Consider the following 25,736-nt stretch of genomic DNA (forward strand, 5'->3'; position numbering starts at 1 on the left):
ATTGAACTTGGACAGTAAAAATATGTTGACTGGTTGCATCACGTGTTCGGACTGCTTTAAAAGAGAGCGGGAATTATAGAAGCTAATTCAGAAGAACAATGCCTATGCAAGTAACTATAGAAAAGGCATACAACAGAAATAGAATGTCTAGGAGACAGGAAGTGGAGAGATTCTTACAGATGAGACATTAATTAACTCAACTGCCCTCTTCTGAATGGAATCTAGAAGCCTGAGGGGTTTTGGGGGGGGGCACCGCCCCAGTTGTTTGTTTGTTATTTGGTTTTTAGGAGCATTAGCAACTAAGACCATATTGCTCCGGGGATATGCGGTGGTCATTCCCTGACCTTTCCGTATTTGGTGGTCACGGGCTCGAACCCCGGTCTAATCAAGAAGCGTGTGCTTCTTGATTAGACCTGGGTTCGTATTTTTACAGAGTAAATAACTGTTTGGAAGAATACTTTTCTTCCAAACTTCTACACTGAAGGTGAGAAAGAAAACTCTTTTTTTTTTTTTTTTTTTAATGCAGAGGAAGCAATATTTGTAATGTGCTTGTACCAAGAGAGATTAGAAGTTAGGGTAATTGCCTAGAAATCGGAGTGTCATCAAAAATAAACATAGGAGCAGAAGAATCCTTTTTGCGGGATATAAGATAAGACTGAGTTTTAGAAAGATTTGAATTAAGTTTTCTTTGCCCCACTGGAGAATTGGCCTGGAGATCAGCATTTAAGGATTTGGCAGTGTATGCTCGTGAAGTTGAATCTGTTTGAGCAGGGCAGGGTTTCTCAAACTGGAAGATGGAAAGTAATTTGCTATCACCAACAAAACTATGGATAGGATTTCGGGTCAAAGAAAGGTAATTAATATACAAGAGGAAAAGAGTGGGAGAAAGAAACCTTTGGGAACACCAGCATTAGTGGAGAAGTTAGAAGACAGAGAGCTGGATACCCAATTACAAAGAACAGCTGGCAATCCATAGGATGGAAGCTTGTTTGGAAGATCTTTATGCCAAACACGGTAAAAAGCCTTTGAAATGTCAAAAGCAATGGCTTGAGGTTCACCAAAAACTTTTCCATTGAATTTGCCCATAAATGTACATAAACTATATCACCAGTGGAACGACACTGATGGAATCCATACTGGCGATCATTGACCAGATGAAAGATTTCCAGATAGTTTAAGAGTTGGCAATTAATTGATTTCTCCATTACTTTGGAAAGAGTAGAAGCAATCGCAATGGGGCGATAATTGGGTGGAAGGAATTTGTCACTCTTTTTAGGAACTGGCTGGATATGAGCAAATTTCCAAGCAGAAACAAAAACACTTCTGTCATAAGGTGAAGTAAGACGACACAAAACAGTAGGTTCATTGGCACAGGTTTTGAGAACAAGTGGAGAAATACCATCAGGACCTGGGAGCTTTCATAGCATCAGATTCGTCAAAATCCTTTTGACAGAAATCCACAGGATTCGTTGAATGGAGTGTACTGGGAACAGTTTGAGGTGATTTACCAATATCATCAATACGTGAGTTGGAAATAAAATAGGTTGCTAGCAGGTCAGCTTTACCTTTTGGCTGATGTGGCAACAGGACCATCTGGTTTTGATAGAGATGGGCAAAAATTACGGCCGATATAGCTTTAGAAAGACAAGAATGCTCGGCTACCATTTGGACAAGAAGCAAGTTTTCTACTCTTAGCCTGTTTGAAATCTAGTTCGGACTAATTAATAACTGCTTTACAAAGTATAAATAATACTTAATAGCAATTTTTATTATGCAGTGTCACTTATAAAAACATTGTACTGTACTGCAAATATTTTATAATAAAATTTCAGTACTTTTATACAATTTCAGATAATATATGCTTAGGGGTTCGCAATAAAAATATTATGTTGAAAGAGGTTTGCAAGTCAAAAAAAGTTGGGAACCGCTGATCTGTTCCAAGAAGAATTGGGTATTTTCGCCTACTGGAGCAATTAAGAATGTTTACATAGTTACTAAAATTTCTTTGGTATATCCATGTATTATGCTCCTTATAACAGTGAGTGATTGTATAGGAATACACGTAAATCAGCCGTTCTCGCTATAACAGAGTTCGACTGTGTGTGTGTGTAGAAAAATAAGTTCTATAAATAAAATAAGCGGATGAGAAAAAATAGAGAAATTTGAAACGTGTCGTATATCAAATGCTCCAAAATGCACAGGGCAGCAGTAAAGGAAGCAAAAGAATATATAAGTGTGTAATAAGAAACATTAATAAAGGGTCTGCAAAGATGGATTTGAGAAGTACACTTAGTGCCTGAACTGAAAGAGTGTAAAGGATAGCAGAAAAAAAGAAAAATGAAAATGAAAGGAAAAAAATGAATTAAATGGCATAATAAACTGGCCAATAGGAAGGAATGTGACTGTGGAAAAAGAAAATAAATAAAATTACAAAGGGGTATAACTGCATTCAGATATGGATGGGCAATTTTTCAAAGAAGATTGAATATAGGGATGGCAAATATGCAAAATCTGAAGACAGTTAAAAAGAATAAAAATGATATGTGGCCAGGCATTTCATCAGGGGACTACTCCTGGCCATTTATCAGGTACTGTGTTTCCAAGCTTGTCCATTGTACAAGAAAAGGAGAAAAATACAAAAATAAAGCCCTGTCTTAATACTATTGGACAAGTTAGTCCCTACACAGTGAAAATTAAAGTTAAAAGTATAATACACATGGTGTGGTATGGGGAAAAAACAAACTGTAACTAGACAATTTATAGTACAAATGTAATTTGCAGGAAAAATATGGTTAAAAAATATATAATAATAAATAAGTAAAATAATGTGAACAAGCAAATAGGGTGAGGTAAAAAATTCTTGAGGATGGGGAAGGGGAGAAAGTGGTTAAATGAAGACGAAAATAGCAATCTTTCATCCTATCGCTATTTTCAGGGGTTTTCACTTAGAGGTCTATTAAATTTCATCAGCATTGACTAATTCTTAAAAAACCAAAGCTGATGACCTGATCAGTGATCCAACTAAGCAACTGTAGCTGAGAGGGGTATGTCCAGATGTATTTTATGTAATGTGCTAACTGAAATGGAATTTATTATTATTATATTTATTTATTTTAACCATATTTTTTCTACAAATTACATTTGTACTATAAATTGTCTTGTTACAGTTTTTTTCCCCATACCAAACTGTATTATTTTGTATTATATTTTTAACTTTAATTTACATTGCATAGGGACTACTTTGTCCTATGGTATTAAGACAGGGGCTTTACTTTTGTATTTTCCCCCTTTTCTTGTGCTATGGACAAGTTTGGAAACGCAGTTCCTGATACATACAAAAGGTCAGGAGTAGTCCCCCTGATGAAATGCCTTGCCAAGTATCAATTTTTTCTTTTTAACTGTCTTCAGATTTTGCATATTTGCCATCCCTATATTCGACCTTCTTTCTAAAACTGCCCACCTATATCTGAATACAGTTATTCTCCTTTGTAATTTTATTTTATTTTTTTTCTGCAATCCTTTACTCCCTTTTAGTTCAAGCACTATGTGTATTTCTCGTATCCATCTTTGCAGACCCTGTATTAATGTTTCTTACTACACATTTATTTATATATATATATATATATATATGGTAAAAAGGCATAAGAGGTGTATTGACTAATTGAATTGGTGGTTCCATCTTTACCTCCTGAACTGAAGAGAGCTAAAACAGGAAGATCTGGTTTCAACTTGCTTTTTGTTCTCTGTTTTGAAGAATATAATGCACTTACGTTTTCAAATTTTCAGTTTTCCTTTCTAAACTACTTGGGCTTGTGTATTTAGAAATTTGTCTTCTCATTCAAGAAAGATGTCATCTCAGAGGTTAGCAGGACTCTGGTGATTGCTGATTACTACTTTTCTCCCGTTCAGACTACAAGTGCAGTGTGTAAGGACTCACTTTCAGGATTTTCATATATGTTCAGTGTTTTCCCAGCTTAAGGTTTATTTATGCATTGATAGCAGATTTTCAGTAGTTTTGACAAGCTTAAGAGCTTGTCTTCTTTTATATTGTGTGGCAGTTGCTTTATCACTAACAGGTAAATAATTACCATTCTCTGGTAATTTTGAATGCAATCAACATTGGTTTCCTCAAAGTTCTGTTATTTTTATATATATTTTTTAAACAATTTTGTAATAGGCTGCATTGATCTTTTTTGAGAATTGAAACAGCCTGTCAACAAAACATGATTCTTTGTGCTTTGGTAAGCACCATTGCCAGGCCCAAGCACTGAATTTTTTTTTTTTTGGGGGGGGGGCATATTGACTGTTTGATTTGTTGTCTAAAGAAGAAGCCCTCTTTATTATATACAGATGGCACATTGCTGTATATAACTCCCTTCACAGCTACAAGCCAGGGGTTTACATAAAGGAAATTACACAACATAATAAACAAAGATAAAAATGACAAAAAACAAAAATAGCATTGCCGCCAGAAAAAGGTTTCAACACTGGAGTGATGGACAGGTCCTTGGGAGCAGGTTCTAATATTCTGTGGCGTGGTCTTGGGAAGGAAGTCGGCCGAGTACGTTCTGCCTATATTTCTTATCCACTGCAAACTTGTAGAGGTTGCTGTCCAAGGAGTGTATGTCCTGCAGCGTTTGTACTGGAAATAACTGATCAGATAACTTTAGCCGGTTTGGAATGGCCTTAAGGCTTGGGAGCGGGATCCTCCATATGCAGTTAGCCCGGAAATCTGGTACTGAAATAATGCTGACCATCATTTTGAGAGCTGCCACCATCTGGGTGGTCCTTCGTGCATGGGGGAAGCCGAAATTTCCATATGGCCCACTTCGATAGCCAGAATTCCCCCACGAAAAATCCATCTAGGTTGGGTCATAGCACTTGAAGTCCAGACTTCGATGCCATAGAGTATGACCGGATAAACATATCTTAATATATCTGCACCCAACAGTCTGGTCATCCACCGGAGTTGACAGAACTTTATTTGCAGGTGGTCTATGTGCAGTAGAAAGGATAGCTTTTGATCAAAAATAACGCCCAGAAGTGTATGTTGCTGGACGGCAGAAATCATGGGTTGCATTTGTTGGGTTCCGTTTGAGAGAGAGAAAGTCAACTGTTTTGACTTCTCAGGATTGATGTGAAGTCTGAAACCGGAGAGGAAGGCCTCAAGGTTCTGGATTTTCTGGAGGATTAAGGCATTGATATATTCAGCCGTATCTCCAGGGCTGATGGGAGTTAACAGTTTTATGTCATCAGCGAAGGTGGTGATGATATCAGTTCAGCCTGTCACGAACAGGAGAACAAGATTCTGGACAGGACCCCGACTTGTGGGACTCCAGCTATAATAGTCCTGGTGTAGCTCAGATTGCCATCGTGAACAATAATGGTCCTGTTCTCAAGCATTGTCTGAATAAACCAGAGCATGTCTCCACCAATGAGGTACTACTCACGTAGTAGCCTTGTCAACACGTGAACTGATATGGAATCAAATTCTGCATGGACATCAATATATGTAACGGTGATTTCCGAACAGTGCTCAAATGCCTCGAGGATGTTGGTAGTGATTGAGACTAGATTTGTAGCAGTGGATCTTGACTGGGTAGCGTAATGGATCTGCGGTAGCTGTTGTGGCATAATTTGGGTGGTTAACATTCTCAGAAGGATTTCTCAAAGAGCTTTTATAGGCTTGATGCAGAAGAAATTGGGCAGAAGTGACTGGCAAGTAAAGCAGAGCATATTTTCGGCCGCGGTCTTACTAGATAGATATGCCACGTGGGGGGGGGGGGAGTTTTTGATTAAGGATCTTGTTAAATAACGACAGGATAGGATCAACAACAAATGTACTGAGGCATTTCAGCATAAACTGACGAATTCCGTTGGCACCAGATGCAGCTGTGGGTGCTAAGCTATTTATTGCGTCGATCAGCTGGTATTTGGTGAGGTGAACTGAATTTAAGGGTCTATTGAAATCGGATTGGTTGGGAATTCCATTGGTGTAGTGGATTCTGACTGAGCTGTGAACCCGGTTATGTGGTCAAGCCAACTTCTCAAATTGAGTGAGTCAACGGCAACCTCTGGTTTCTATGGAAGGACTTTGAATATTAACCCACGAGCAGACACGCCCTGTCACAGAGCACACCAGGCGTGGTACTTCTCGGAAATCTCCAAAACGCAGCTGTGTCTTACCTTGCAAAGTTTAGTATTCCTTCCGGAAACTATCATATAAGATAGTGTTGCCACTAGAACTGTTTCTTGCTCCAGTCGCCTGCAATCTTGCTTTATTGAAGACCTTCACAGTCTGGCATATTGTGTTGTTTTCTATCCTGTATTCTCTTCTTGTGTAGTGGAAGCCTGTAGTGAGTGACCTTTGATTTCATACTCCAGACATCAGGTTTGGTGTGCATGCTGATTCTGTTGTCTGGAGGGAGTTATATATATATATTGCATTCTTAATGACAGTTAATGATATCTAGTCAATTATACAGTGTTAGGAGTTTGTCAGTTGTGCAACGTTAATGTTATTGTACAAAGGGCAATTAGACGTTATACGTGCACGAAATTATATTGATCGATTTTGTTTAATTAAATGTTATTAATCTGTAGGCGATCAGGTTACCAAGCTAGCAAATGTAAACTAACTTTAGCCTGGGAGGCCTATAAATGTTATATAAATGTAATGGTATTAAAAGTAATATGATGCTAAATGATGAAAATAACGAAAAAAAATATAAATGCAAATGAACAAAATAAATTGCAATAGCAGTCCCTCACTTGGCCATCAATCTGCTACTTCATTGATGGCCAAGTGAGGGAATGTTATTGCAATTTATTTTGTTCATTTGCATTTATATTTTTATCGTTATTTTCAACATTTAGCATTATATTATTTTTAATACCATTTACATTTATATAACATTTATAGGCCTCCCAGGCTAAAGTTAGTTTACATTTGCTAGCTTGGTAACCTGATCCACATATACCTAATTGCCTACAGGTTAATAACATTTAATTAAACAAAATCGATCAATATTTATATAGGAGAATCATAGAGACATCTTAACAAAGAACACAAAAAAGATGTACAATATGGAAGAGGTCTAAAGTCTGATACAGCCCTCCATGCATTCCAATGTGATGTCACTTGGGATTTCAACAACACTAGAAGCCTTCTTCATAAAAATGTTTGGAGCCTCAGCAATCAATAGAAAACAGTAAGTCGAATTCAACCAGCAATATTTTTATCTTTTTGAAAAGAAAATGGAATAAGAAATGAGAAACTAGGAAAAGGAAATAGGCCAGATGTCCAGAGGAGTAGCACACCAACCCTGATGTCCTGAGTATGAGATCGAATGTCAGTACAGGCTTCCGCTGTAGAAGATTGAAAAATTGGCTCTTGGACTTAATCCCTTACCTATAAATTAACTGCTGGCAGCACCCCTTGCTTGTATGCAGATCAGGTTTATGGGAGCATTGGCAAGAGGGGTCTGTCAGCAGGTGAGAATTTAATCTCTTTGTATTTACCTAATTTATTATCTGGTTTCTATTGTAACAGTAATTCAAGCTTAATACTTTAGAATCGTATATTTGTAATTGAAATATATTCAACTTTGTAACCCTCTATTTTCTGTTCCCCCAACAGCATGGTGGGTATCGGTAAGATGCCTGAAATTTTACCTTTTAATGACTAGTAGTTTAGGCGAATAGCTTTAATTATTAAATAATATAAATTATTATATTATTAATTTCACATAGTAGTAAATATAGTAATCTTAAATGTATAATTTTTTGTTTGCATTTCTAGAGGTGCAGAGAGTGTTCACCGGCCCAGGAGCTTATTTATTATTTTTAAATAATTAGTTTAGTAAATAAGAAATTACTTAGAACTGTTAAAATAAATAATTCTATTTTCACACAGCCCATATGGCAACCAAAAAATTATTGGGAGCACAAAATGTATAAGAAGACTGGGGGAAATATTAGAAATCTAAAAGCAACCTAAGTTATCAAAGTATATTAAAAGTATTGTGACTTCGCAGCTGGTTGGTGATACTCAGTTCTCTTTTAATGATGGAAATGAAGAAAACAACGGAGAAGATAGAAACAGTAACTGAGAAATCAGGAGATCGTGAAGACAACTGAGAGGTTATTTGTGAAACTGACTGTATGAAGGGTACACTTGAACAATACCATATGTTGAATTCTAATTCTTGTTTAGATTTCACTCATGAAACAAATTTAATGAAAAATATGATGACATAGGGACATGGCCCGATAATTTATCAAATTCTGATTTAGATCATATTATATAGATTGGCCCATCAACTATTAAAAATGATTTCAATTTTAGTTTTTAGAATTCCACATATTATTAGAAAATGGGGAGGGGTGAAACAATTTTACAACTGGTTAGTGTACTTTGAAAGTTTAAATGCAGTGTTTTGCTTCTGTTTGTAAGCTATTCGATCCTTCAAATATACATAGTTTAGCTAAGAAGGGAATGAGTGATTGGAAACATATTACCGAATGCTTAAAATTACACAAACTCTTCTCAACACAAAAAGGTACGACATTTGGTTTGAAACAAGTTTACGTCTTAAAAGTTGCCAAATGCTAGATGAGAATTTTCAGTTAGGTATACAGAAAGAAAAAAAAATCATTGGAGAAGTGTGTTAGAGAGGCTAATAAATGTAACCATATATTTAGTGCAAAATAATCTAGCTTTCTGTGGATCTTCAGATAGATTATTTACACCACACAATGGCCATTTTTAAGTCTAGTGGAATTACTTGGTAGTTTCATTTAGTTACAAGCTAGCATATATGGCGAATAACATCATGTGAAACTCGAATAGTTTTACTGCAGTAAAACTATTCAAAATGAGCCTATGGATTTAATTGGAAACGCTACTTTGGAAAATATACTGAAGGAAGTGGGGAAAGCAAAGTACTTTAGCAAAATAGCTGATAGCGGACATTAGTCCCATTAAACAGCTCTCGTTAACAATCAGATTTGTGGACATTTATGAAATCAGAATAAAAAGATTGTCTTTCTTTCTATCCACTCTCAGAAACAACAGGTGAAGGAATATATGAATCAATCACTCAAATGCAGACAGATTTTAAACTTGATTTAGGCAATTCAAGTTCAGCTTGTAAGTGGGGATTGCTGAAGAAACACACTAAACGCTTAACCCCTAAACCTTTGTGTGACACTAGGTGGTAATGTAGAGTTGAAAGTGTTAAAACTGTTAAAAATGAAATTTTAGAAATGAGGAATGCCTTAACTGAGTTGGCCTAAAGCCCAAGCACCGATTCCACTTATGCATCTGAAGCTGAAACTTTAACAGTAAAAATTTAAGTTTTTAGCATTTTGATTACCCTTTGCATGTGGAATGATATTTTATTTAAAATCAATATGGTAAGCAAATCAGTGCAGGATTCTTTGGCGCTACTACAGGTCATGCTTATGAAGAATTTTACAGAATTTAGCATTAGTAGAGGAATACGATGCATGAAAGCAAGCTTATGCAGCATCAGCAAAAAAAAAAAAAAAAAAAAAAAATCCTCCCATTTACACACCTCCATTCGTTCCAGATGCTTGTCCAGCTGAGCCTCAAATTTATTTAGGCTATCAGCTTCCGCAACAAAAGATGGAAGTCTGTTCTGCCAATCAACTACCCGGTGGCTAAAGGCAAATTATCGCACATCTATTCTATAACAGTCTTTCCTCAATTTGAATCTGTGCCCCCTCGGGTTCTTAATCTGAGGAAGACTCCCATCAGCATTCAATTTGCTCAAGCCATTCAGAGCCTTGTACACCTCAATCAGATCACCTCATAGGTGCCTACTCTCCAGGAGCTGCAATTTACAGAACTTAAGCCTTTCTTGGTAAGAGCACCTATTTGTTCCTCTTGCCAGTCTTGTCCTTCTTTGTACTCGTTCTAGCAACTCTACTTCCTTTCTAAATGGGGCCACCAGACCTATATACGGTACTCTAGGTGTGGCCTGACCATCGCCTTGTATAGCGGAATAATCACCTCCCTGTCCCTACTAGCAAAATTCCTATATATCATTGACAAGACCCCATGACCTGTCTTGGTAGTCCATCTGCACTGCTCAGCAAATTTCATATTTGACTGCACAACTACCCCCAGGTCTTTTTCACTTTCCACTTCCCTGAGTGTACTGCCACAGAGTTTGTATGTTTCTCTTGGGTTATTGCTACCCATATGCAGTACTTTGCATTCGTCAATGTTAAACCTCAGTTGCCACTTCTCAGCCCATCTTCTCAACTTTAGATCCAGTTGGACTACCATACTGCCTCCGTAGCCGAGTGGTCAGGAGCAGGAATGCAGTAGCACACGCTCTTTGAGTAGACCGGGGTTCAAGCCCCTGACTGCTGAATTCGGTCGATCTGCCAACTTGCACTGGACCAGTGTGGCAGATTGTGGTCCGTTTCCCTCAGCATGAATTGTTGAGGAGGCTTCCATCCTGCAGTGGGTTGATAATGGCTGCACTTTACTTTACTTTACTTTACTTTTACTGTCTTTACTGTTGTTAACAACCCTACCAACCTTTGTATCATCTGCAAACATGGACATTAAATTTGATATAACTTCATCAATATCATTGATAAATATACAAAACAACAATTGGGCCCAACACCGAACCCTGGAAAACTCCACTAATAACATTTGTCCACGAAGAGCAGTGTCCATTGATTACCACTCTGTCATCTCCCACTCAACCATCTCTTTATCCATTGTAGGAAATTTCCCTTAATGCCATATCTCTCCAATTTAAACAGCAGTATTCCTTGTGCAACAGTATCAAATGCTTTCCTGAAATCCAAGTATATGATATCAAAATTATTTTTGGCATTCAATTCCTTTGGGACCACATCATAGTATCCAGTCAAATTAGCCAGACAAGACCTCCCTTTAACAAACCCATGCTGTGTCTTAACTATTACTGCAATCTTGTCTAGGTGATCCTGCAATGCTTCTTTAACTAATGATTCCATTATTTTCCCCTGAACACAAGTTAAACTAACAGGTCTATAGTTGTGTCATCTTTTGAACCCCTTTATGTTTAACTTCAACAATTTCTCCCCCACTTTGCTCTGTTATTACAAAATCACTTAGTTCCCTGTTAGATTTTTGATAAACTTCTGACACTCCCCTCATTGAATAACACTTCATGTGTGAATGTAGATGCAAAATACTCATTCAGTGTATTAGCTACCTGAGCATGATCATCAATAGTCAACCCATCTATGTTAAGTAGTCCAATCTGATTCATCCCTTTTCTTCTAGAGTTTTCATAAGTAAAGAACTCTTCCCTGTTTTTCTTTGCATCCATTGCCAAGGATTTCTCATATTCTGCCTTTGCTTGCCTAACCTCCTTTGTGACTTGATTACAGACTAGTTTATATCTGCCATAGGCTTTTTTGTCATCTGATACTTTATATACATCACATACATATTTCTTCTCTGCCACGAGCCTCATTAGTTCATCTGACATCCATTTAGGCCTAAACCTTGAACAATATTTCTTAGTTGGAATGAAAAGCTTCGTAGCCTCCAAAATTAAGTCCCTGTAGGCTTCCCATTTAGAATTCAACATTTGTAGCATCATCAGTTCATCCCACTGTATATAATTCAAAAACTGCCTGAGACCCCTGTAGTCACCTTTACGAAAGCAAAAAAACGAGAAACTGTGTGTACCCAATTAAAAGGTGTGCTACCTATCCTGAAATGCATTCCAGTGAAATACCCGATACAGGGCATACCCCTGATGGTAGTTACCTCTTTGATTAAATCCCACTTGAGCACACTGATCACTGCCACCTAGTGGTTCCAGCCACCTCCGTAGCCAGGTGGGAAGGAGCAGCAGTGCGTAGCACACACTTCTTGATTAGACTGGGGTTCGAGCCCGTCACCACCAAATACGGATGATGCGGAAAGGTCATGGAATGACCACCGCATATTCCCGGAGCAATATGGCCTTAGTTGCTAATGCTCCTAAAAATAAATAAATAAATAAATAAAAAAATAACCTAGTGGTTCCTTTTATCTGCAGATTCTTAATGCATGAAGAATCACTACTTATAATCAGATCAAGAGTATTGCTCCCTCCGGTTGCCTCTTGAACATGTTGCTATAGAAAACAGTCATCCAATAAATCCAAAAAAGTTTTGCCAATGTGTAAGTGACCAACCCACAAGTTGCAGTCGATATCTTGAAAGTTAAAATCCCCCATTATAAGACATTCTGATTTACTGACCCACTCTTTCTCTGCACAATTGCTCATTATACTCATGAGATTCATTAGGCTTATAACACACTTACTCATTTTTTTCCCTTCTCAGTGCTTATGTTACACGAAACAGACTCAACATTGCAATTGTTCACCTGCATCAATTGTACGTACAGTGAACCCCCGCTATTTGCGGGGGTTACGTTCCTGAGAAATGTCGCGAATACTGAGTTATGGCTCCCATAGAAATAAAGGGGTTCTGTTCCAAAGTATGAAATATATAAGAAAAACTAGTCTAAAATTTTGTCTGTGTATGTATTATATGTACCTTCATAATATGACTATGTACATAGACAGTACATAGTGAAATGCAAGCCTATGGCATCGAAATGAAAATAAGAAACAATTTAATATTAAATGTAATATTTATTAGAAATTTCAAACAAATCTTTCAAACTAGCGCTTTGCTAGCAAAAAAACTTATCCCACCAGTGCTATCACCAGTTTCGCTAAAGTGTTGATAAAGGAGGTTTGCATTTTCACGAATGATGAGTGAACTTAACGGAATTTTATTTTGAGTTCGGTCTTCTATCCACAGATTTGAAGCAATTAGCGCGTTTTCACGGACCTACAGCGGATTTTTCTTCCGATTTCTTGATTGATTGTACCGTTGACTCATTGATTTTATAATATTTTGTCACTGAGGAGACACTTTCACCATTAGAAATTTTATCTAATAACTCAATTTTATTCGCTAATGTCATATTTTTGTAGGGATTAGAAAGAACTTGTCCACAATAAAGTCACTTTCTTCCGTTAACACACTCTAAAAAGTCTGTTTTACACTGCAAAACGGTAGATTTATCATTTTTGTAAGCATATCAATTTATAAATTGATAAATTTATTCAATTTATAAGCATATAAATTAAAAGCAAACGACGAAACCTTCCATGACAAGCGCATAGCACATACGGAACAAGGATTAGCGAGAAACATCCACGCTCATGATTTTGTCACACCTCTTCCCCCCACCCACTGAGCGCTGTTTTGACCGGGAAAGATAAATTTTAGCCACGCCCATGTTTTTTATGGCGGAAAATATTCACGGCTCTTTAAAATTCACATTTTTTTAGGTTTCATTTTGTATTAAATTGGTGATTGCGAATATGCGAAACCGCGAATACAGATACCGCGAATAGCGGGGGTTTACTGTTCTTCCTTAGATTTTGTGTTTCTTAACTAACAGCATAACCCCCTCCTTTCCTGTCCTGTCTATCCTTTCTGTACACATTGTACTCCCCAAACTCCAGTTCTGCACTGCTTATGTCTGTGTGACACCATGTCTCTGATATCCCAACAATATCTGCCTTTGATGTCTTGACTAGCATTTCAGGCTCATCAAATTTATTAACTATACTCCTAGCATTGGTGTACATGCAAGTATACATGCACCTGTTTCTTCTCTTAGTTACCCTAACAGAGCCCATGTATTTATTTGTTCCACTATCACTCCCAGCAGTCCTGCAAATCTCCATTGCCTTGCTTTCCAGGCTGCAGTTCATTTCAATAGAAGCAGTACAAGAATCACTTTCACCTCTGCCAGAGGCTACTGTTAACTTAGTCAGTGTATCCCCCCCCAAGCTAGTAGTTTTCCGACCCACCTAACACTGCCTTGATCAGAAAATATTCTTGCATCCTTTCTATTTAAGTGTACCCCATCCCTGTAGAAGCAGTCTCTCCTGTGAACAAGCACCAACTAGGCTGAAAAAATGCTACCCCTTTGGTCTTGCACAATCTCTCCAGGGCCGAATTGATCGACAAGGCTCTCATCATATACTCCCTCCTATCATGTCTGAGCAGAGTTTGACACTTTCACATTCAGCCCTAACTAAAGACTTTGTGTGCAGCATTGGCCTGTACTTGTTGAGTAGATCTGTAGATCTCTTACTCTTAATGTCATTAGTTCCAACGTGTACAACAATATCAACTTTTGTCCCTGACAGACACCCTGGCCCTGTTCTACCTATCCTACTTGCATAGTATGTTCCCCGTCTCCCTGACAATAGTCACCAACAGTAACTAGTTCCTTTGGGACCAATGCATTCTGCCTTGGAGAATGCTTCTGTGTTGCCTGATGCACAGGAGTGAGCTCTGTCGTTGAGCTGGACAACTGAGGGCTTGATGGGCCTCTCATATTAATTTCTTCTAGGGCATTTACCCTACACCTCCAGCTCATAGATGCCCATCTGAAAGCTGAGTTGGTGCCCCTAATTTCTTGACACCATAGACACCTAGTACACACAAAGGCATCCTCCTTAGCTAGATCATGTCCTGTTTTATTAAGGTTGGCAAAACATTTTGCAGATTTTTTTTGAGACTGTGATGCATTGGAGAATCGTCCCCTTCATTTTTCCCCAAGTCACGGCACTCTGGCTAGTGGCGCCTCCGTAGCCAGGTGGGAAGGAGCAGCAGTGCGTAGCACACGCTTCTTGATTAAACCGGGGTTCGAGCCCGTCACCACCAAATACGGAGGATGCGGAAAGGTCAGGGAATGACCACCGCATGACCCGGAGCAATATGGCCTTAGTTGCTAATGCTCCTTAAAAAACCAAACAAACAAACAAAACTCTGGCTAGTCTGGGTCATGATTTCCATTTAAATACAATTTAATTAACACTGAATTTTAATAAGATTAATATTATTTTTGATTGAGTGATAATACTATAATAAGCTAACAGATTCCTGATACAGTGCTTCGTATTACGCTGTCTAGTTTTACTTTATACCTTACACTATCAGTTCGAGATATATATACAGTCGAACTTCCCTATAACGAATTCGATAAATCCGGCGAAAAAAATTCGTTATATAGAAATTTCGTTATACAGAGAATATCTTTTTTATTAGAAATTATTATCTAATTAGAAAATGAAAACGAATGTACATTTGTTTTTAATGTATTTTATTTAAAAAAAACATACTTATTTAAATTACGTTTACACAATTTTCGCCAGTAAATATCACAAATTAAAAATCTGTAATTTTCGTTTGCACAGTACAATTAAAAAAAAATGTCTGATTCTCAAAGAAAACCTCACATTTGTTCAGAGCAATTATCAGGAACCTTTTCACAAAACTGTAGACCCATACGAACCGTTTTAAAAGCTTTAAGCATTTCTTCGCGAGTTGGCTTTTCTGCGGGTTGTTCTGATGCGTCTCTTCAGCGTCATCGTTAATTTCTTCGTGATCATGGTCGCGTCTAACACTGTTCAGCAGTATTTCATCTTCATTTGAATGTTCTGCTGTGATCCATATAAACATAACTATCCATTGTTATTTCATTTTCGATGTTTCCAGACGATTCTAATAATATCCAAAAGTTTTTCAGATGTGAAAGGGGCTGGTTTTTTTTTTTAGGAGCATTAGCAACTAAGGCCATATTGCTCCGGGATATGCGGTGGTCATTCCCTGACCATTCCGCATCCTCCGTATTTGGTGATGACGGGCTCGAACCCCGGTCTAATCAAGAAGCGTGAAAGGGGCAGTTCATCTTGTTCGTCCAGTCGTTGTTCGACTTCTGTATTCAATGCAAATCCCGCTTTCGAAAAACAATTTTGAATAGTGTATTCAGTGACATCGTTTGTCCAAACTTTTGTCAGTTCAGAGATGCAATCTCTAAGATAACCTCCAAGTTTCTATTTTCTGAGAACGCATTGGCAATCTTCATTATTATTCTCTTTCGATAATGAAATTTAAAATTTTTAATTATGCCTTGATCCATTGGCTGGAGTTTTGACGTTACGTTTGGTGGTAAAAACAACTTCGCACTTTTAAGTTTGGCAGGATGTGCCGGACAGTTGTCAGTTACCAACACGATTTTCCTTTTTTCTTTTGTTATATGCTTGTCTAGTTTTAATATCCATTCTTCAAAAATATCACTTGTCATCCATGCTTTTTTTTTATTAAAGGTGTAGTCAACTTCCAAAGATTTTGTGCCTCTAAAACATGTTGGGTTTTCTGATATTCCGACGACCAAAAGTCTTAATTTTTCACTTCCTGTCATATTTTCTCCAACTAGCACAGTGATTCTTTCTTTGCTTTGTTTTCCGCCAAAACATTTATCATCCTTAAAAGCAAGTGTTCTATTTGGTAAACATTTAAAGAATAAACCCATTTCGTCAGCATTAGAATCATCCTTACGCTCATCTTCTTCCAAAATCTTCTGGTATTGTTCCTCCAACTGTTGCAATCTTCTTCGCTTACATTAACACTTTCTCCACAAATAACCTTTTCCACAATTCTGTGGCGCTTCTTAAATTTTTCTAGCCACCCAGTGCTCGAATTAAATTCTTTATGTCTGAAGAACTGTACAAATTTCAGAGCTTGTTGCTTAATTATTAGGCTCGATATTGGGATATTCTTTTCACGTATCATTTGCGCCCATTTTAGAACAGTTTTATCAACATCTTCGTATATACACAACTTAATTCGCTTCTTGTCTGCTCCTCCTTCAATTGCATTTAAAATTGATTCTTGATTTTTTTAAATTTGTAGATAAACTGCTTGCAGATATTGCCATATTTCTCCGCAACATCTTTTTTCCTAAAACCTTGGTCAATATCATAACAATCTTTGCTTTATCATTAATACTTAAACACTTTCTCTTCGACATTGTTTTCGCAATTGTAAAAATTACTGGACTGCACCGCAAACTTCGCTGCGCTGGCCATACAGTGAATTGTTAGTACAGGTACTGCCTACTCAATGAAGTTCGCTTGCCAATTCAACAGTATCACTCACTCCCTTTGAAGAAATATACGACTTTGTGAATTTCTTTTATTCCGCTTTCATGCATATATACACGAAAGAAAATTTATGATTAACATATGCTGTATGTTACTTTTCAGAAAAAAAAAGAAAAAAAAAAGAGCATAGAAGCCTATGTGATTGACGACGAACGAAAAAAAAAAAAAAAAATTCATGAAAACCATCTACTGGGGGTCCAGTTAGACGAGAACGGACATATATAATGATTGACATGAAGGTCACGTGGTACAGTTGAGGTGAGAAGCGAATGTCACTCAATAGGCGTTACTAAAAACAGACTATGGTAGCATTCTATGTATTGCCGCCGCAGCATGCTAAAGGTTTACCTCAGCGAATTTCGCTTTCCCCTGAGCCAACATCAATTTACAAATCTACGCTATTTATTGTAAAGTTTACGACCACTTTTAAGAAAACCCATTTGGTTTAATAACTGTAACAAAAATGAAACAGAGACCCTCCTACGGGCGTCAACGGCCACAAGTGTTCACTAAAAGGATGATTATTTAATTCCAGATGGTAATACGCAATTTCGGAAGGAAGGAGGCAGTATATTTGAGCAGCTGTTTAGCGGTGAATGCTTGAAAATCTTCAAAAATGCTTTTACTAATTTTTTTTAAAAATTCGTTATAGAGAGACTAACGCTTCGTTATATGGGGTTAATTTTACATGTAATTTCGTTTCAAGGTGCAATGTTTCGCGAAAAAATTCGTAATATAGAGAAATTCGTTAAATAGAAGTTCGTAATAGAGAAGTTCCACTGTATATATACATACATACATACATACATTAAGCTATTTCTTATCGATTACAATATGGTGGCTAGTTCAACAATATTGGCCCAACACCGGGAGTTGTAACTTCCAAAAATTGCTGGTTAAATTCAAAGTAAGAAGCTAATGAATGCCACTAAACCTATTTAATATCTCTGTATAATACAATGTAGTATGAACAAAATGTAGATTAAATTTAAAAATACTTATTCCTTTACAGCGGCGAAAAATCCACTGACTGTTCTCTTCCATGACTAATGAACTAATTTCTAAAGAAATACAGAAACTCTGGTTATGTAGAAGCCTTGAGATCAGCAAAATGTTTGGCAGAAAGTTTAAGTGTAAAATGCAAATTTAGAAATACCAGATTTGCCCCTCTTAATGATTTTAATGGCCAATCACTATAAGAAATGAAGGGGAAAAAAAGATTTGAACAATTTTTTTAGTGTAATATTAGACAATGAAATCATGTTCCTGACAGGAACATTTCAACAAATGGAAGAATTTTACAATATCAAAATAGATATGGGCCATGATGAATTATTAAAAATGTGCAAAAAAATTTGAAATAAAACTTAGTGATATCAATGAATGTGATGTAAATGAAGAGAAGAAATTGAGGCATTTGGTAGCACATTTTGCCTGAAAATGTACCTGATAATGCTTTAGGTATTTTGTAGTTTATAGATTCAAACAAAATGCAAGATACTAGCAAACTTATGGATTGCATTGCGAATTATGCTAACCATTCCTATAACTGTGGCAAGAGGTGAGAGAAGTTTCAGTAAAGTTAGTTAAAACATACCTGCAATCGTCCATTACAGAGACAACGTTCGATTTGCTGACAATTCTAGCGAAAATGACACAGTAGCAAAATTGGATTTGTCAGCAGTTAATAACTTTGCTGATGCGAAATCTTGGAAGAAGATATATTAAGAGAAATGTTATTGATTTCATTTAATTAAAGCATTAATTAATGGACAGACTTAATGTTTCTATTGTGTTGGATTAAAATTTCATGTTCATATAAATTATGTGATCGATAATTATAATAATTGATAGTTTTAATAAGTGTCAATGTGTGTATTGTATTCGCTTGTTGGAAATAATTATATTGTATGTATTAGTGTGTAATTATAATATTACTGATACAGTAGAATGTCGGTTATCCAGAATAATTTGAAAGGCTGATATTTTTTTTTTTTTTTTTTTTTATTAACAGTAGTCCAGTAAGTTCCAGTTATAGTGATCACATTTGCAAATTGAATTTTGATTATAATAAGCGAAGGATTGAGTTTACTACCTGTTTATAACAGATTGTACAAGCAGAAATCCTAATAAACCGAAAGCTGTAAATTGTTTTTATTTCTTTATGGTTGTAACCTAAATGTGCTTTAGAAAAATATCAGAGGCTACTCTACTGAGTTTTCCCGAAACCATGAGTGAATTTCAGATTAGTTTAGTTCCAGATTCTATAAGAATAATATTGGCCCGAAACAGCAATTTATTTTTCCCAATTTTTTATGGTAAAATGTGAACAAAAAGAAAACACAGTTTTAACATTGTAACAAAAAAACGGAAATTATTAATAGAATTAGAAAAGGTGAAAATTTCGGAAAGATCTCCAAAGAGTTTAATGTTTATGACATCAAGAAAAATTCTAGTGCTATAACAGAATTTGTGTTGATTATAGGTAGTGAAGGAGGATCTAGCAGGAAAAAGACAATGTTGAAACCTGGAAATGGCACTTTAAAGAGTGCACTCACTTTATTTTTTTGTTTTCTTCAGAGCAAAGTTTAGGTGAACCAGTGTCTGGCCCAATGTTTTGTGAAAAGCATTGGATTTTAATCAAAAATTAAGTGGTAATGAAAAGCATTGGATTTTAATCAAAAATTAAGGCAAGCACAGTTTAGCTGAAAAACTTTAAACTGCGACATGGTATACGTGAACTGGATATTCAAGGCAAGAAACTTTCTGCAGACTAATTGGCAGCGGTGTCCTTTAAAAGTAAATTTGCTTCAATTATAGCAAATTATGAGAAAGAAAAGTTTATAATGTTGATGAGACAGGCTTATTACCAAGAAAAACCCTAGCCGTTAAAAGAGAAATGCCTGTACCAAGTTTTAAGATGAGAAAAGAGTGAGTTACAATTTGCTAGTGTGCAAATGCCACAGATTGACCGTGCTCGTTATCGGTAAGTTGAAAAAACTGAGACCATTTAAAAATCTTTCTAATTTTCATGTGTTGTATAAAAATGCCTGGATGGATCTTTCGTAAGGTAAGATTAAATTTATTTAATCTTGCCTTGCAATTAAATTTAATAAAAAAAAACAGAAAATTTTCCGGTTCGATTATCCTGAAAATTTGGCTATCCAGAAGAAGTCTGACATCAGTTATTCTGGATAACTGACATTCTACTGTTTTTATAATTACATTATTGCCGTTTTGAAGCTTAAAAATAAATTTAATTAAAATTCCTTGTGCATTTCATTACCTATGAAGGGGGAGAGGCTCATTAAAAGTTTTTTTCACCCAGGGCTCTGAAATGCTTCAGGCCAGCCCTGGTAAGCACTATTAACCAAATTTTTATGGAATATTGCAATTTTTTTTTTTTTTTTTTTTTTTTTTTTTTATGGAAATTGCCCATTCTATCATCACCTATTCTTATAGTTATTCTGCAAACAATCAATATAATTTGCATAGTTCTTCTACACAACAACATTTATCCTTGGTGCCACTGTATATTTTATTTATTTATTTATTTTTTTTTTTTTTCATATTGCTCGGAATATTGCCCATTCTAATATTCAGCTTGTTGATTAGGTGTTTTCTGGATTCGGGGCCTTCAGCTTGGCTTAATTATGTCTATCCACTATAAGTGCTCCTCTTGTCCAAGTTACTTTTTGGGGTTACATGTGTAGAATCATAATTTTAGTAGTCTTGATCCTGCTGCCATTTTTCAGGCCATACGTATAATCAATACAAATTTAGTTGAAGCAAAATGGCCTAATTCTGGGTATTAATCACCCTCCCAGTTATCAGCAAAATTTGACAGCTTCCTTCTCATTGTAAGAAATGAAGATTAAAAATGGAGTTGAGGGACTAAATTCCCGGACTTTCGAATTATAACTACTGTTGACTTTCAGCCAGCCCTTTATCCAGCAAAGGAACTTTCCTGTAATCCCCAGCTCATTACAGTTTATAAAGTAATCTCTAATGGAGGACTGTGTCAGAAGCTTTACTAACATCTAGATATATAATATAAAAGTTGTTCTTTGCATTCAGACTGGCTATGCAAGGTGTACGTTTCATGAACTAGTGCTGTGTGATCTTGTTAGGATTCAGTTCTTGTTGAGCTGTGTCCTAAACTATAGACAGTGTGACCTTGCCAACCACAGAAATTAACTTTGTTTTTGTTAACTCACTGGTCTATGGAGCGGTGTGTGGTCCTTAGGTCTTCCTTTATGGATTGAAGAAACATTAGCAATGCTCTAGACCAACAGTATGGATCATCATGGAATCTGTTGATTATCTCATTAACAACACTATTCATGGTTTAATATGTTCATAAATTACCTATTTTAGCATAACTGGATGCATACCATCCACTCTAGGGGCTTTGTCCATCCTCATTAGCTTTTCCTGTAGATGTCTCAGATTTATTTATATCCTTTACTTGCAGTATGCTGCTTCTTCACTATTTCATTTTGGTTTTGTACAACTGTACTATCACTAGTCAGATCAGTGCAAAGTACCTATTCAACTCATCTTGCACTTTTGGTGCATTTTCTGTCAGTGGAATTCAATCATTTTTGTTAATATATCCATTAAATTTTTTTTTTTTCTATAAATCACAAATAATACATGAGATAATGCCAGTTTATAATACTAACAATGAGTGATGAATTAACCCAACCACATTGTTTACACAAATTTACCATGTAGATCTTAAACATTTATAGATAACTTTTCAACAAAGATGATTTCATATGCCAGCATGTCTCTGAAGGGACTTCACATATTCCAAGAGTATGTGTATTACTGGCATAAGAAACCATAAAAAATTAACCACATTCATTTTGAAAGTGGTTAATTTTTCATATTCACACATGGGTAGAACTCTCTGCCCTTGTTCTTAATTCTCTTTACTGGCAATTTTGTTACTAATATTCTTATATTGTCAGTGATCATTCTCTAATAATCATGCTTTTTATTTTTTTGCAATTAAACCTTTTAGCTCATTGTAGCATCTTTCTTTTTGTGGACCTATTTTGAATGAATGCATTGGGGACTTCCAGGATAAGTCCCTCCCATTCTGCTCATGATTGATATAATTATGGTTGTAGATAATATGCTAAATAAAATACACAAGATTGGGTTAGTTCACGAGTTGGTATTGTGCCCGATAACTCATAATAAATTGTTTTAAAAGGCATTACACTTTCAGGGTAACACAGTCGCTGCCATTTCATATTCTTTTAAATTTTAAGAAGATAACTTTGTATGTGGAGCATGAACTTGGTTTGTTCTTTGTAGTGACATAATCTCATACATTTTGTCTATGCAAGTTAAGGATAATTTTTTTCTCGTTTATTGTTTTACTCTTGTGAAATAGAGGTTGTACTGATGTCTGTCTTTCATTTCAGTTGATGATTATGATTCCTGGAATTGTAAACAGAATAATGATTAATGGTTTTTTTTTTTTTCTTTTTACAGATTACTAGTGCTGATGATGATGTCAAACAAAAAATCTTAAAGGTAATAGCTTCTTTATATAAATTTAGTTTTAAAACTTGTTTTTTGTTGCATATAAATTATGAAAATTAGCATAATTTTTAACTTTGTAACTATAGCTCTGTATGTATATTATTTAGCATATCAAAATATGCTTAAATAATCCATTAGAGGAATGATAGATCTTTCTTAACAACCAACTGTGTATAAATATTTAAGAAAACTTTAATAATGTAGAAGAAATGAAGAATAAAAAGAAAGTGAAATTGTATAAAAAGTGCAAAAAATTCACAAATAAGTAGATTTCATGGTATCAGCTTAGATATACAGCACATAGCAGCATTAAATAACAGAAGCAATGGCATACAGAATATAAACTCTCATGATGCCAAACAAGTTAAATGACTTACGTTACCCATCTTGGGACAAATTCAGTGGAAACATTTGGTGAAACTCAAGCAGTTGCTCTTGACATTTCAAAGGCATTTGTATTGTGTTTGGTATAAAGGTCTTCCAAATAAACTTCCATCTTATGGTTTGCCAAATGCTTTTTTTGTAATTAGGCATCCAGTCTTCTGACTGCTCGCTGTGGGTGATGGTAAACCGCTCTGTCTTCTAACTTTTCCACTAATGCTGGTGTTTCTCAAAGTTCAGTTCTTTCTCCCACTCTTTTCCTCTTGTATATTAATGACCTTCTTACATTGATTGGAAATCCTGTGCACAGTTTTTCTGATGTTAGCACATTGCATTCCATTTTCCACTTTGAGAAACTTTGCCTTGCATAAATAGCTTCAACTTCTCGTATATCCACTACCAATTCCTTAAATGCTGATGTCTAGGTAATTCTCCAGTGGGACAAAGATAACGTAGTTGATTTCAATCCCTCAGTCCTGTCTTTTCTTGCAAAACAGATTCTTTTACACCGATCTCTATCTCTCTCTCTGATATCTAATTAATATTAGCATAAGCACACCACAAATATTGCTTCCATTGCATCTAAAAATCTGGGTTTTCTCTCTTCGTCTAAACAACTTCCCACTCTACAAATTTCAAATCATGAAAAAAAAATCTCTCTCTCTCTCTCTCTCTCTCTCTCTCTCTCTCTCTCTCTCTCTCTCCCTCCCCCCCCCCTAGACTCCATTCAAAAGAAGGTAGTAAGGTTAATTAATGACCCATCTCTTGCAAATTCTCTCCACTCTATCTTATACATCTTCTGCTGCGTGCATTTTTCTGTAGTTATTTCCCTGGTTACTGTTCTTCTGAATTGGCTTCTATAATCTCCCTCTCCCTCCCCCAAACTAGTTCAAACATACACCACAACCAATCTACATCCTTTTACTGTCCAACTTCAAACTCACAGAATGAACTTTTCTTCTTCCTCGTTTATTCCTTCAACTTCTGTTTTCTAAACCACCTCCCTTATTTCTTGAAAATTACAGTGTACATATATTCAAGTCGAATGTCAACAAATATCCTCTTTCATCTTCTCGACCTTCAATCCATGCATGATATTAATACCTCCTGTGCTCGGGGTTGTCATAATAAAAATAAAAAAAAAAAGTATGGAGAAGGGTAGGAAAAGACAGCAAGAAAGGAGGTGATAAGGGGGGTAAAAAGATAGAAAATTAATCAGGATGTGACAATGTATTTTAGTTGTGTAGTAGTATGGCATTGCCTAACAGGTCCAGCAGGAAAATATTTAATTCTGGTGATTCACTGGTTGTGGATTATCAGTTATTACAGGTAACCTCTCTCGGTTGTTTGGTTCCTACAAAATCTTTTGTAATACAAAACTGTGTTATACAGGATTAAGAACCAATACAAAGGGGGGGGGGGGTTATGTTCCAAAAGCCAACAAAAATATATCTTTTTATTTATATATTATAACTATCGGAAACTAAATTTTTATAATAGTAATAACTTAATACAGTGGATTCCGGTTAATCGGGGCAGCCGTTTATTTGGGGCAAATCTTAAAAAATCTTAAAGAAACCAATTGAGAAAATAGCCAGGGCTTACTTCGCTTAATCGGGGCAGGAGACCACAGCACTGGAGATTACCCTACGATTGTCTCTGACGGTACCACGTGGTTCGGTCGAAATTCTGGAGGTCACAACCATAAATCAATAAAAACAATTAGCAGTCACCTGTTTATTGGGCTTTTCTGTTAGTGAAACCTATAATAAACGGATAGTAAACTCGATCTTATTGAATTTGCGATAATACTGACAGCTGGAATTCTGTGAGTTATTAGGGTGAAATGTGTTTACACTTCCATATGAAATCTTCAATCATTTAAAAAAATTAAATTTAAGATCTTCTCTTCATGCCTATTTTTAAAGCTTTGTAACTCTATTTTTTTGCTGTTTTAAATTTTAACCCCCACCCACAAATGTCAGTGAACAGAAATGTCAACTAGTTCGTATGTACATATTACATTATGTATTAATTATTCCGATTTTCACATATCATTTAATTTTTTAATTGGTAAGGTAATAAAGCGTAAATTTGTGCTTAATATATCTTTGCTTTTATGGCCTGTGGATAATATTCCTCCTATTTTCTCTAATTAGAATCGCTGTTTAATAGACTTAAAATTCAATTCACAAATGTGATCACAATGACCGGGGCTTACTACACATCGTATAGTGAACGGTACTTTACTATGGTGAGTTTGTCGTAACATGATTTGATTGTACAGTGAAACCAATTGTAAAGGGGGGGTGCACATTGTATTTTTAACTATTTACGTGAAACTTCGGATAATTGGGGCAGTCGCTTAATCGGGCCAAAATGCACTAGTCCCGATGTGTCCCAAATAACCGGAATGGACTGTATTTTAACTTTATTTTTATAATAGCAATAACTGAACAAACATCTTACCTTACAAACTGAAACATGTCAGATAATGTACATTCATTTAATTTTCTTCTTTGCTGCAAAGCACAATCAAACAAGAACGTTTTCTCTGTTGCTGAATATCTTCACCTTCTGAACTTTCTTCTGCAGCATCTAGATTTCACATATATCTTCTGCTCTTTAAAAAATCAGTAATCTGGGTTTGTTTGCTTTTGCTTGATAGATCTTTGTAAATTTGAGGGTATGGAGCTAAACATATTTGAAGCTCCCATTTCAACTTTGTGCTCC

General features: G+C 36.0%; 1 protein-coding gene across 2 annotated transcripts in view; it reads left to right on the forward strand.

Moving 5' to 3' along the window:
* Window positions 1-25,736, forward strand: part of LOC150074952 (uncharacterized) — a 153,761-nt gene that overhangs the window by 92,429 nt on the left and 35,596 nt on the right. For both annotated transcript variants that reach the window (XM_090389238.1, XM_090389239.1), the window contains one exon: window positions 22,572-22,613. In XM_090389238.1, the coding sequence (XP_090245364.1) occupies window positions 22,572-22,579 (8 nt within the window). In that variant the 3' untranslated portion in view covers window positions 22,580-22,613. The remainder of the gene's footprint in view (window positions 1-22,571; window positions 22,614-25,736) is intronic.

The sequence above is a fragment of the Mastigoproctus giganteus genome, chromosome 14 (assembly GCF_048544385.1).
Source record: "Mastigoproctus giganteus isolate SK-2022 chromosome 14, ASM4854438v1, whole genome shotgun sequence".
Classification (NCBI taxonomy): Eukaryota; Metazoa; Arthropoda; class Arachnida; order Uropygi; family Thelyphonidae; genus Mastigoproctus; species Mastigoproctus giganteus.